The sequence below is a fragment of the Talpa europaea genome (genome assembly GCF_964194135.1).
Source record: "Talpa europaea genome assembly, chromosome: 7".
NCBI classification, from domain to species: Eukaryota; Metazoa; Chordata; class Mammalia; order Eulipotyphla; family Talpidae; genus Talpa; species Talpa europaea.
The window spans coordinates 53,963,466-53,977,136 of record NC_140074.1 but is presented as its reverse complement, the minus strand read 5'-3'; the positions used below and the strand labels follow the sequence as shown (position 1 = coordinate 53,977,136).

Here is a 13,671-nt window from a genome sequence, read left to right as displayed (position 1 = left end):
CACTGGCGACCAGAGATTGAACTATTGCTGCAGAGGCTGCAGGCAGCTTTGCAGCCCAGCGCTCAACCGCTGCACCACCAGGGGAGGCCTGATTCTGGCTATTTTTAAAAGGGTGGTCAGGGTAAGTTTCACTGAGAAAAAGGTGCCATGTGAACAAAGCTGTGGAAGTGGTGAGGCAAGAATTAATGGGGAATGTGGGAAAAGAGCAAGCAGGCAAGGGAACAGCCACAAAAGGCCCTACTACAATTCCAACTTCTTTGAAATGTGACAGTTACCCTTCCTTCCCCATCCCCAAAGCCATCATACCATCTCTCAGATCTCCCTTGCCAGCTACTCTCCTCCAGTTCCTTGTGGTGCAGTTAAACTTTCTTCATCCACATTAAAATCATCCACCTGATTTTCAAGATCCACCTACCCTTTATATCATGAACTTCCTTCTACTTCTTTCAACTTTCTTGAAACTTAACATCCTCCCCTGCCAAGGGCTGCTTGCCCTCTGTCCCTCACCCACTTTAAGCCATTCTGCTGGCAGGAAGATCAAGCCCTACCACCACTAGAAAGTAGTTTCCATAGTTGCTATTACTGAATCTTTATCCATCACAGTAACCCAGCATCAGAGTTCTGGAAAGCAAGTTCGCCTTTTACTTTCTCTATATTTCCCACTGTGCTGATCATTACTAAATATTTGCTAAGATTAAATGAGCTAGTCTCTCTACAAGCTGAAGCTGTTTGCCAATTCAAAAACATTTTTATTAGCTTTGTTAAAATATTGAAATAGAATGATTCAAGAATGGTTTTATTATACTAAAAAAATGTGCATGGGGATGGAAAGCCAACATACTTATGATGAAGAGTAATAAATCTTTTTCTTTTCTCCACTTCAAATTTATGCTTAGGTTAACTTTGAGAAGTGAGGAGTTTGCTATGAACACACACACACAAGATCACAAATAATTCTCAATATATACTTCTCTGGCACTAAATGGAGTGATGAGGAGACCAACCCTAGACCCACAATCCAAGAGGGAGGGCCCCGATGGGAGGCGGAGGGCACCCCCGGCCCTGCCAGCCCTCGCCAGCCTCACACCTCACACACACACACACACACACATATATATATATATATGTGTGTGTGTGTGTATATAAATAGTGATCAATTATCATTAGACTCATCAGAAAGACGGCAACCATCTGAGTGATGTGCAATTGCAGAGTTAAAGTGTAATTAAGTTACGTTGAAGCCAATTCTCAAGGTTTAAATAGAAAAAGAAAACCTTCCTAATGAAGTGACCATAACAAGATATTTACTGTATTTGAAAGAAGCACAACATAAAAGGAAAAGTACACAGTCTGGGGTGCTCAAATACAGGCTACATGGTTAACATCAGACCCTGGTCTCCTGGTCTGTAAAATGCAAACACAGAAGCTCTTCTACAAACTTTCATAAACAAACTAAGTTCCAATTTGAGCGAAATGCTGTCAACCTTGCTGCATAGGCAGATGGAGTTAATAGCAATGCAGAATCATTTCAGCCTCAGTGGTTGGACCACAGTTAGTCTACATCTGTTCTATCTGAAGCATTGTCTTTCTTTTATAAATGTATTTACGATTAAAAAATGAAAGACATAATACTAACATCTTTGGATAATAAAGAATCCCAGGTTAGACCAGTAACATCAAAACCTACAGTTATCACTTAAGCACTGAGTACCTGGTTCTGGGAGCAAATAGAGTTAAAAAAAAAAAAAGTATCTTTTGGAAATTAACTGGTATATAAGTTAAAAGTTTGGGGGCCATTATACAACTATTATCCAAGGTTGGTTATGAGAATTAACTAAGAATAAGCCAGGCAGAAAGCCTGGTACATTCCTACAAGCCTTTCAGACTGATAAAATGGGATAAGAATCACTGAAACGTCAAGAAATGTCAAATCAACTTCTGTACATACTCTGGAAGTCATAATTTTTTAAAGTTAGAAATCATTCTTTTATTTTATGTATTTTATTCAGATTGAGAAAATGAAGGGGCAGTTTTTTAAAAGGCCAGATAGTATCTTAAATTGGACCCATAAAACTAATCAGACTTACTCCACTACTATTTAAGAAAGTATCTGTCTAAGGCAAAAAAACCCACAAGTCAGGCACTTATAAGAAAGCTACCTGCATTATTTGGACCAAAACTGTACAACTAAAACTGGCTCTAATTCAGAGCAACAGCCGATCTTAATGTTTATGGAGACTGCTTAGATTTGAGCAAATTCAGTTAAAAAGACATTAAATATTATCCTAAGTATTGGGATATTGCTAAGTATTGGGGTTATACCAGGTCACAAGAGACCACAAATTCTGAGAAGATGCCAAAAGTTTTCTTGAGCCAGTTCTATGGGACAAAGCATGAAAATCCCTAAACAACATGCCAACATCTGCCCTCAATTCCAGAAGCAGGAAGCAAAGACATGACCCAATCACATGATATCAAAGCACAGTCCATCTGTTCAGAGAATGTTGCATTATGTAAGCCACCGCCAAGAAAGTAAAGTCAAAGGCACAGGTTTATTGACGTGTGCAGGGGGCTCTGTGGTTTGAAGAGACATGTTTTCACATCAAAAGGGTCATCTATAGGATAATAACATTTTCAAAACTCCCTCCATTTAACACAAACACATCTGATATAATACAAAGGTACTACAGAACTGTATTGGGTTTCAGATAACTGTTTCAACTGAGGCCTAAAATTTTTTTAACAATGAGCAGCTCTCCCCTCAGGAACAAGACTTATCTCCCTCTCGATTTTCTGATCAAGCAGCTCCCCCATTTAATTTCAACAAACAGATCACCTAAAATTCTAAAACTAACCACTGTACTGCAAGTCCTTTCAATTACACATTTCAAACCTAAACAATGTCACCATCTTACAAACTACTCAATCAATAAACATTATACCAGGTCTTTTTATCAGCAATATAAAAAGATACCAACCTTCTCTTAAGAACTTTATAATCTGTAATCATTCCTCCTCCCTCCCACCTTCAGAATGCCTTCATAAATTCTGTCATATTCAAGATTAATTTCACTTAGGTAAAATCACTCCATTAACCTGTTCCGACCCCCTTCTCATCCTTCACAATTTAAATTTCCAAAAAGAGCACACAGCCTGGAATTGGGAAAATCAAAGTTCTTGTCTCGGTTCTGTCTAACTCAGAAATTAACCTAATCTGTGTTTTATCACATGTAAACTGAGGCACTTAACGGCCTTCACCCTGGCTATTCCTGGTGGGCATCCCATATCATTATTCTCCCTCAACTCACCCCATTTAGATTATCTTTCTGTTGTTTCCAGTTACATAGAGCTTTTTAGATTGGGGAAAAATAGTAGTGGTTAATACATTCAAACCCCCAAGCACAGAATAAGGACCTAGCTTCTCAGGTGTAATTTACCAGTTAATCAATAAAATCTTTAGTTTCTGTCCTAGAGGCCCCAGGGCAGTTCTGGACACAGTTCACAAAGAAAGGGCTTAAGACTCATCAAATCCCCTCTATCCATCTGAATTCTAGCCACTATACTAGCCTTTGCAGGGGTGATACTGAAAATAGTTAACAAATGGCGGTGCAATGGCACCAAGCAATCAGAAAAAAAGGTCTAACCAATCAAAACACACATGGCTCAGTGGGAACTGCTGTTTGAACACCAGTATCAGTCCTACCTAATACTAATAGAAAACAGCAAAGTCAAACTCCAAGGCAACTTTCTCATTTAATCTTCAGTCTATCTAATGACTTAGGCAAAGTAGGTATCAGTCCTATTTCCTGAATAACAAGATATGAAATTGGGGCTAGTACCCAAATCTAATAACCAACTCCTTTCTCCACTTCATATGACCTCTCCTTATTCTATATGCAGAATTATCAATATTATATAAACTGTACTATAAATAACAGTATAAATACTAAAGAAATAGTCAAATGGAATTCATTCAACAAAAGTCTTTAAGTAGAATAGAATATTCTAGGTTCTGAGAGCATAAAGAAAATGAAAAGTATGACTTTCTGCCCTCTAGGTACCTATATCACATTCAAGAGCACAGTTTAAGTATCAGTACAAACAGTAGAAACAGACAACACAAACTGGGCTGTACAGTCCAGAGAACTTAAAAGAGTTCAGAACTAGCCCGTACAGGAAGTCAGGACTGGGATCCTCTCAACCCTCAAAAGGGACAAGATTAAATATGCAGTGAAAAGGCTGAAAAGTCAGGAATCAATGGGAAAACAGAAATCTCTGGAATTGAGCATTTGCAGTAGTAACAAATGAGAGAGTTGGACAGTCAGCAATGGCCTTACACATAAGCTTCAAGTGTTGCCGGAAGAGCTAAATACAAATGGAAAGTCTTGGTTGGGTCAGGAAGATAAGCATGGCAGTAGCCCATACAAAAGCCTCGATTAGAGAAACACTGTAACGCAACTCTATCTGAGGCATAATAAATAGGCAGGACTAAACTGATGTCTGTGTGCAAAGAAGTGCAGAGACTATCAAAAGGCATTAATATAAACGAGTTGGTTTTTTTGGCATGTTTTCAAAAAAAGTTATGAAATGGTAGAAAGGAAGCAAACAGTATTCTCACATGGAGATGTATGTTAACCTAGCAGTGCTAAACTGTACAAAGGGACAGAGAACCAATTTCCTTAGGTGAAATCTATGTGGGACAGAGCAGAAGTAGGACAGAGAATTACAGAAACAGATCCAGACAATAAGAAAACAATGACAAGCCTATTAAAAAAAAGATGCCAAATTATACATTTTAAAAAGCATTTGGGCTTCTTTAGTATGTATGAAAGGATAGAGTGAAATAACATAATCAAGGAGGGCAGGCAGCCCAGTTGAGGTAGTCTAGACTTAGAGTAACAGCATCTAAATTAGCTTGTAGAGTAAGCTCGCCAGCACAGTATGTAAACTCCTCCAGGGCATGGACTGAGCAATGTTCTGTATGTCAATTAAGTCCAATATTGTTATATGAATGCATGGAACACCGCATATGCTAGACTAGGTGGGAAAGAAAGGACTATATTATTTGAGTAATTAGTGGCATGGAAATGTTATGCTTGATGCATAACTATATTGATTTGGCCACTTGCCCACACATTTATCTCGCCCTCTTTAGACATCATGTCTTCGTTTCCTTTAATATCGCACTAGTGAGAAAGGACTCTAGGAATGTCCTAAAACATCTGAAAAAAACATGTTTGAAACATGTTTTCAAACATAAGGGCAAAAATCTAAAAGTAAATAATAAAATTCAAAAATAAATTGCTTCTCAGAAAACTGATAGCGGAAAAATGGATTATGCCAGACAATTCATAATATATATTGTTACACAGGTTTAAGAAACAGCCCTGTGAGGAAATCCTAAATCCAGTTCTTAGAATTGAGTACTTAACCACCCCACACCTCAGTTTTCTAATCTAAAAAACGAGGCAAACACCACAGTCTTGAGGGTTTAGTTGTGAGGATTAGATTATGTCCTTTGGTGTATTTCATGCATGCACATCATAATAAGCTCTTAAACGATGGCAGCTATTAAAACGACTTGGTACTCTCAGCCATGAGCTTTTTTATATTTTAAGAACATTTGATGTTTAATTGCAGAAACAGAAATGTACTTTCACTGCATTTTAGATGCTAGTACTACAGCCCTATATTTTCGTTTTTGGTGCTTTACTTGGGATGCTAACAGTTTTTCACTCCCCCTTCCACAGCGGTGGCGGATGACCGACCACGCACCCCAGCCCGGGTTAATATTTTGGAAACCACCGCCGAACCAACCATTCTCCCTTGAAAACCAGACCACGGGTTCCTGTCACTCAAGACCGGGAACATCATTCGCGATGTTCCTTCGAGGAAATAAAAGCGTTGGATCAATTCACAGTCATGCCCCTTCAAACCTTCCAAACCCCGGAGACTGAGCAAACGCGCAAGTTTCTACAGCGGAAACAATCTGTAGCCTTCTGGTTACTGGCTTCACTTCAGCCATCTCCCCGGACGAAAGAAGAAACATCCAGTGCATCTTCGAGGGTCCTTCGCCGCGCACAAAGCTTCGCGGCTCCCCTTCCGAAGCTCCCCAGCTGGAGAAACATCCCTTCTTTTGGGGGGTCCGGCTGGCGCCGAAGGCAAGGGCAGCCCCGCTGACCCACGGTGGTCTCCAGCACACGTCGCCCCAGCCCACCGCTCGGAAGTGCAGGAGACTCAGATATCACACCCCACGCACCCCACTTCACCCCCGCCACCGCCCCCCCCCCGGGAAGCCTCCCACCCCAACCCCGCCCCGGAGCCTCGCGCAGCAGCCCGCGCCGGCTGAGGGGCCCCGGGCCACGCCACACAGCGCCCCGACGGGAGGCGGAGGGCACCCCCGGCCCCGCCAGCCCGCGCCAGCCTCACACCCCCCGGCTCCCGGCCCGCGCCCGCTCGTGCGCCCCCGGGCAGCCGCGGACCTCGGACGGTTCCGCCCGGAGCCACCTCCCCGGGCGCCGGCGGCGGCGCGCGGGCGGGATCCCCAGCCCTTCCACCCGCCCCGGGCCTCGCCCCCGCCCCGTCTCGGCTCCCCGCCCGCGGCTCGCGCGGCCGCGGCCCGGCCAGGAAAGCCCGGCCCCGGCCCGGGCGCCGCCACCTGCGCCCCCGGCCCCGCGCCATGTTTGAGAAAGAGAAGGAGCGAGCCAGAGGCCGGGCCCGGCCCGCGCGCCCCGCGGCCCCCGCGCGCCCCGCCGCGCCGCTACACACCCGTCACCCCCGGGGCCAGCGTCGCCGCCGCCGCCAGCACCAGGAGGAGCAGCCGGCGTCGTGGAGCAGCGGCCGCCGCCTCCATGGTCCCGCCGCCACCGCCTGTGGCCCGGCCCGGCCCGGCCGCCGCCTCGCCTCAGCAAGCCTCGCCTCGCCCCACCTCCCTTGCCGCGCCGCGGCCTCGCACCGGCCCTTTGTAACTGCTCCGGGGCCGCGCGGCCATTGGCTGCCGGGCTCCCGCCGGCCCCGCCTCCCGGCCGTCTGCAGACGGCCGAGTGGGACCCAGCCCCGAGCCCCGCCCGCGCGCCCGCGGGCGGCCAATCAGGAGCTGGGGGCGCTAGGCCTCAGGCCACGCCCCCAGGCTCCCTGAGGGCTGCGCCCCAGACCCCTGCCCCAGGCCAAACGGCCCTCAGCCACCCGCTAGGAGGAGGTACGGGGTGGGTGGGGTCGCGCCCGCGCCCGTTCCTGGAGCTGGGGGGCGGAGCCGTTGGGTGTGTCTGGGTGTGAGTGGCTTTCGGAAATAGGCTGGGGCTGCTCCACGCTCTTTTTCTCTAGCCCCCTCCAGGCACCTAAGATCTTGCAACCTCACAACCCCATCCTGATCCCTGTTTACGGCCCTGCACCCCAGTCTCCAGCACCTTCATGCAGATCCTCAGGATCTGTCATGCTTCAACTTTCCCTGCCCAGATGCACGCCTAACTTTCAAACTCCCTCCCAATCCTTCTTCATGCCCTTCAGGTTGCGACCCAATCCAGCTCACCCCCCCCAAATTGCAGGCCGAGAAAGTCCCCAGATCCTGGCCTCAAATCACAACCTCAGACTTCGGATCCGGAGCTCATACACACCCCCGAATAGCCTCCCGCCTCCCTCGGGAGCTCGGCAGACCTAGAAGAGGGGATCCAACCATTTTCCTCCCTTCTTATCCTTCCCCATCCAGAAGGGAAAGGGAAGGCCCCCACCCCCAATCCCGATAGGAAGAGAAACGATCTCCTTCTTAACACGCAGCACCCCCGGGGCGGAGGGGGAACAGTCATTACTTAGAGTTGCCTCTGACACGCCCGCACAATAATTCTAAGGTGTCACTAGAAACCCAAATAAACCCGGCTACATTTTCATTCTGAATTCTTAATTTACTGTGAGACGCTCCACCCACCTTCCCTCTGGGACGCGAAATGAGCTCCAGATTTGTAATTCTTCCTGTCAGACTAGTCCTCTCTTCAGACACAAACAGAGCAGAGGAGGCTGTTACATAGAACAGAGAACATTTTTCCAAGGAACCTTTTAAGGAGAAAATTTTATTTTCTGTGTAATTTGAACTTGGAATTAAATAAACCTTGGTAGCAGGAATCAGAATCAGCCTTTAGTATTGATTTGTAAATTACTTTAGCGCTCCTAGGTGAGCATTTCACCTGCCTGTGAAGCCTCTCTCAGTGAGCTGTAAAGGGAAGGGTGGGGGTGTTGGGCTGTGCTCTAAGACCTGCCCTCCTCAGCTCCTGGCCAGGACACCGAGTTGGGCAAATTAGTTAACATTCATGAACCTCCATTTCTTCATCTGTAGAACGGAAATAATATCTACTTCCTAAGAGTAATGAGAGGATATAAGATTTGGGGGCTCCCCTTCCCCCTTTCAAGTTCTATTTCTTTTTAAAAAAAAAATTACTTATGCATACAAGAGCTGGGGTACAGGCCAGACATGGGGTGGGGCTGTAAGGGTCCACCAGAGACAGAATGGGTAACAGAAGAGACTGACTGAAATACACTGCTGAGGGGAGCAGCGGGGGAAACAGGGGGGTCTGTCTCGCCATGTGGGTTTCTCCCTGGCCGGCTGGGGATCGAACTCATGCTGCAGAGGCTGCGGATTGCTTCACAGTGCGGTGCTTAACCCCTTGCGCCACCAGGGAGGCCCCTCAAGTTCTATTTCTAGTGCTTCTTCCAAACCCTTCCACCTGCTCATCTCCTCTGGACAGATAAGAGCCTGCATCCATTCATGGAACCACCTAGCCAGAGCTATTGCTTCTTCTGAAGCCAAGGTCACAGACCGCTGGAAATCACCCACTGCAATCTCTCTTCTTGCCCCTCCGTAGGCTGAACAACCCAGGCAGGGGCTGCTTCTGCCAAGCTCCAGCCCCAATCTGCTCTGTCTCTCCCTCTTTCTTCAGTAGAGACTTAGTAAGTCCAGGCCTTAGGATGCCTGATGTCTCTAGTTTTTTCAAGGCTCTCATCTCAGTGTCTTGCATAAGATCAGAACTCAAACTCCTAGGGATTGACCCAAAGGACACAAAAACATTAATTGAAAAGAATACCTGTACCCCTATGTTTATTGCAGCACTATTTATAATAAGTAAGACTTGGAAACAACCCAAATGCCTGAAAATAGATAACTGGATCAAGAAGATGTGGTACATAGACACAATGCAATACTTCAGCAATCAAAGAAGATAAACTCATGCCATTCGCAGCAACATGGATGGAGCTAGAAGGGATTATGCTCAGTGAAACAAGCCAGAGGGAAAAAGAAAAATATTAGATGATTTTACTTATAGGAAGAATATAGGGGAACCAAATAAGGCATCACGGAAAAAATAATAACAATGAAAAAAACAAAAATAAACAGACAACTATAAATCAGAGACATTCTGCAGGGGAGGGTGAGGGAAAGGGATCAAAATGAGGAAGGGAAGAGCACAAGGGACTACAGTGGTGATGCACAGGTGAATTGGTAGTGGAAATTCTATGGGGACTACACCTGAGAAAAGAAAGCAAACATTGTAAAAAAAAAATGATGTAAAATATATATAAATAAATAAATTATAAATTATATAATAAAAAGATCAGAACTCAAGAGATATTTATTGTATGCATGAACGAATGAATGGTTCACCTTACCCAAGTGACTGTTCTCTTGCCATTAGGTTCTTCATCTCTAAAATGGAAATTTTATGGTACCTACCTACTCACTTATAAATAAGGGATTGAATCACATGTCTTGGACCCTTAAATGATGTAATGATGTAATGTGTCTGGAGCAATGTCTGGAACATAGTAAATATTTAGTTAATGTCATTTCCTTTGCCCATCCGTTTCCAACTCTGTTTGATTCTAATCAGCGTTCATGTTCATGTTAACCCATGCCATTGCCTTACTGAGCCTCAGCTGATCAGTGTTAGGATATCTTCTCTGACACACTTCCAGCCCCTTAACATTTTCCATGGAATCAAGTATGTTCAATAGGAAACTGAAGAACAGGAAGGAGAAGCAGACTATTTTTAAATTTTGTTTTCCTGCTATTAGGAGGAAATTTCCATGAGCCAAGACTCTGGAAATAAACTATATTAAAATGGAACCATAAATTATAAATTTCAAATAATGGTTCTCAAAATTTATATGTCATCAAACTACCTGGGGAGTTTTTTTTTTCTTTCTTTCTTTTTTTGTCTTTATTTCTCTTTAAAATAATTTTTCTCAGGGGAGGGAAAAGCACAAGAGACTATGGTGATGGTTCACAGGTGACGTGGTGGTGGGAATTTTATAGGGATTACACCTGAGAGGAAAAATCAAACATTATACAAAACTGAACAACGATGTATAAAATTTAATAAAAATATTTTTTTAATAAATAAAATAATTTTTTCTTCTTGTGACGCATGGAGGAGCTTTTTAAAACGCAGATTCCTGAGTCTCAGCCTAGAGAGTCTGCTTTGGTTCATCTGAAGAGAAGAATCTGCATTTTTAATAAACACCCCAGGTGATTATGCTACTGTTGGCCGCAGGCCACTGGTTTAGAAAGTGTAACCTTAAAATTCATAAAGCAAAAAAGTATGCACTGATTTCATTTTTTGGCAAAGGATAGACAATGGAAAGAAGGCTTTGGCTTTGCAAGCCTGCAGAAGCCCCTTGGAATTCTGGCACTTATTCAGTGTGGGATCTGCACACATAACTTGATCTCTCTGAGATGTCACATCCCCCACTGTGAAATGGGATAATGACACTGACTCATATCTTTGTTGTAAGGTCTCAATGAGCTATTGTCCATGAAGACTATCATAAATGTTAATTCCCTTCATAGTCTCTATGGGTTCTCAGAAAGATTTATAGGTAGTTTTCTCCAATGTCATGATTTAAATGGAGAAGAAACTAGAGACCAGTCCCCCATCCAGTCATCTGCAGAGTCATAACTAGGAGACACTCACTAAGTGCCTTGTCAGCTACAAAATACTACCCTCAGTCTTTAGGGTGAGTAGATACCTTGCTTTTTCTTCTGGATTATAACCTGAAGTGAGATATTTTCCCTCAAATAGAAAGCAGAGATTACTAGTTGCCTAACCTCTATCCATGTCTTCATTTGCTTAATAACAGAATCCTCATTTCCTTTGGAAAAGCAGCTACCAAGTTAAAAAATATCTGTTTCCCAACAATAAGCATGCGACAGTTCTGGCAAATGAAATATAAGGAGAAGTCTAATAAGCACAGCTTATGGGAAAGATATTGTTTTCTCCTTAAAAGAAAAAAAAAATCATCACAGTCTCACCTTCCTTCTGCCTGGAACACAGTTGCTAGGCATGGATGTTCAGCAGCCATTTGTGAAGATAAGGATGATTGGTGAGAACTAGGAATAGTAGAGAGAAAAATAGAGTCTGGGTCCTTGACAAATTCCTTAGGCAACTGAACCAGATCTAAAACGCCTGCCCCTGGACATATTATTATATAAAATAAACATCTTCTACTTTTAGCCTTATGACTTCTTAATTCTAGTTGTAAGCCCATTCTACTGTGTTATGTTTTATTTCTGGCTTGTTTTTAACCCATATTATTGATTGCAAGCATTACTAGCTATTGTTAACTCTTGGTTACTGAATAACAAATCACATCAAAACTTAATAACTTAGAATAATAAACATGTATTATTTAATGTATTGCCCAGACTGGCCAGTTTTTCTGGCCTAGCTCAATTTAAGCTGATCTCGGCTGGGCTTACATATGAGTCTGCTGTCGGGTGGCAGGATAACTGAGGGCTGAATAGGTCTATAATGGTCTGGATCAGCTCTGTGGTGTGGTTTTTCACTCTCCAGCAGGCTAGCCTGGGCTTGTTCACATGATTGTCCAGGGGCCAAGAGAATGAGTGAAAGGTTGAAACTGGCACATCCCATTGTGTTTGGGCATGAATTGAGTCAAGCCCAACTTCAAAGCAGGGGGGAAATAGACTCCATTTGTTGATAAGAGCAGTTTAAAAATCACATTACAAAAGGGGCATGCATACCAAGAGGTAAATAAGTGTGGTGATTTTTGCAAACACTTTTGCCATTTTTTCCCTGATCTTCACTTTCTTTTTACCTCTAGTCTTTGCATGTCAAATCACTTTCATTTTGCCTGAAGTACATCCTTTCAAATTCCCTGTAGAGAGAGTGGGACAATGGCAAATAATCTTAGTTTTTGTTTGACTGAAATGGCTATATGTCATCCTTATTTTTGAACAGTGTTTTCACTGGATATAGATTTCTAGGTTGGTCATTGTTTTCTCTCAACCACTGAAGATATTCCACAGTCTCTTGTTCCGTTGTTGTTTGTGTGAACTCAAATATTAGTCTGTAGCTCCTTTGTAAGTAATCTGTCTTTTTTCTCTGTATGGTTTTTTCAATTGACATTATTTTTCAAAAATAAAAAAATAAACAACAATTATAAATAATATATTTAGATATTTATTTTTTAGGTTCACAACAAAATTGAGCAGAAATTACAAAGCATCTATAGATCCTCTGCCCTGACCCATGCCTCCTTCACTATCAACAACCCCCAAAACTTTTTTACAATGAACTTACATAACACATTTTCATGTGAAGTCTGTAATTTACCTTAGAAATCACTCTTGGTGTTGTATAGACTGTAGGTTTTAACAAAGGTATAATGACATGTATCTACCATTATAGAATCATACAGACTAGTTTCAATACCCTAAATATTCTCAGACTTCGGCCTACTCAATTCCTCCTTCCCCCTAGCCCTTGGCAACCACAAGTGTTTTTTTTTTTATTGTCTCCATAGTTTTGCCTTTTCTAGAATGTCACATAGTCAGTACGAAACCTTTTAAGATTGGCTTCTTTCACTTAGCATTTTGTATTTAAGATTCTTCCATGTCTTTTCATGGTTAAGTATCTCAATTCTTTTTTTATTTTTAAAGATTTGTTTATTTATGCGTACAAGAGCTGGGGTTGAGGCCAGAAGTGTGGGGGGTGAGAGGATTCACCAGAGACAGAGTGGGGAACAGAACAGGCAGACTGACTGAAATACACTGCTGAGGAGAGCAGCGGGCGAGGCAGGAGAGGTCTGCTGTGCCATGTGGGTTGCTCCCTGGCTGGCTGAGGATCAAACTCAAGCTGCAGAGGCTGCGGATTGCCTCATAGTGCTGTGCTTAACCCCTTGAGCCACCAGGGAGGGCCCCCCAATATCTCAATTCTTAATGTTGGATAATATTCCATTGTGGCAGCAATCCCTCTGCCCACCTGTGACTATGCAGGTGCTTCTTTTCACCAACTCTGTCCCTCTGCAGGGCATGCCAGGACTTCTCTTCACTGACCTCCCTCAGCGGAGGCAGCTCTCCTCAAGGCACCCTACCTGCAACCGTGCAGGCCTCTCTTAACAAACCTGTCCCTTTCAGGGCAGCTCTTCCTGCCTACTTGTGTCTGTGCAAGTGTCTTTTTCTCTTTTGTTCCTTTCCCTAATAAACCCACCCTTTAAATATAAAAAAAAAAAATTCATTGTATTGATTCATTGCTCTTCATTTATCCATTCACCTACTGAAAACATCTTGGTTGCGCACAACTTGGAATTTATGGATAAAACTCCTGTAAACATCCATGTGTGGGTTTTCCTTTGGACTTAAATTTTTTTTTTTTAAATAGAGGCATG

At 43.5% G+C, this 13,671-nt stretch overlaps 1 protein-coding gene across 9 annotated transcripts in view; it reads right to left on the bottom strand.

The window, feature by feature from the left end:
• TGFBR1 (transforming growth factor beta receptor 1) overlaps positions 1 to 6,853 on the bottom strand; it is a gene marked incomplete at both ends in the record, with an annotated part of 48,334 nt that extends 41,481 nt beyond the window's left edge. For all 9 annotated transcript variants that reach the window (XM_084237633.1, XM_084237635.1, XM_084237634.1 and 6 more), the window contains one exon: positions 6,769 to 6,853. In XM_084237633.1, coding sequence (XP_084093759.1) covers positions 6,769 to 6,853 — 85 coding nt within the window. The remainder of the gene's footprint in view (positions 1 to 6,768) is intronic.
• Positions 6,854 to 13,671: the final 6,818 nt, after the last annotated feature.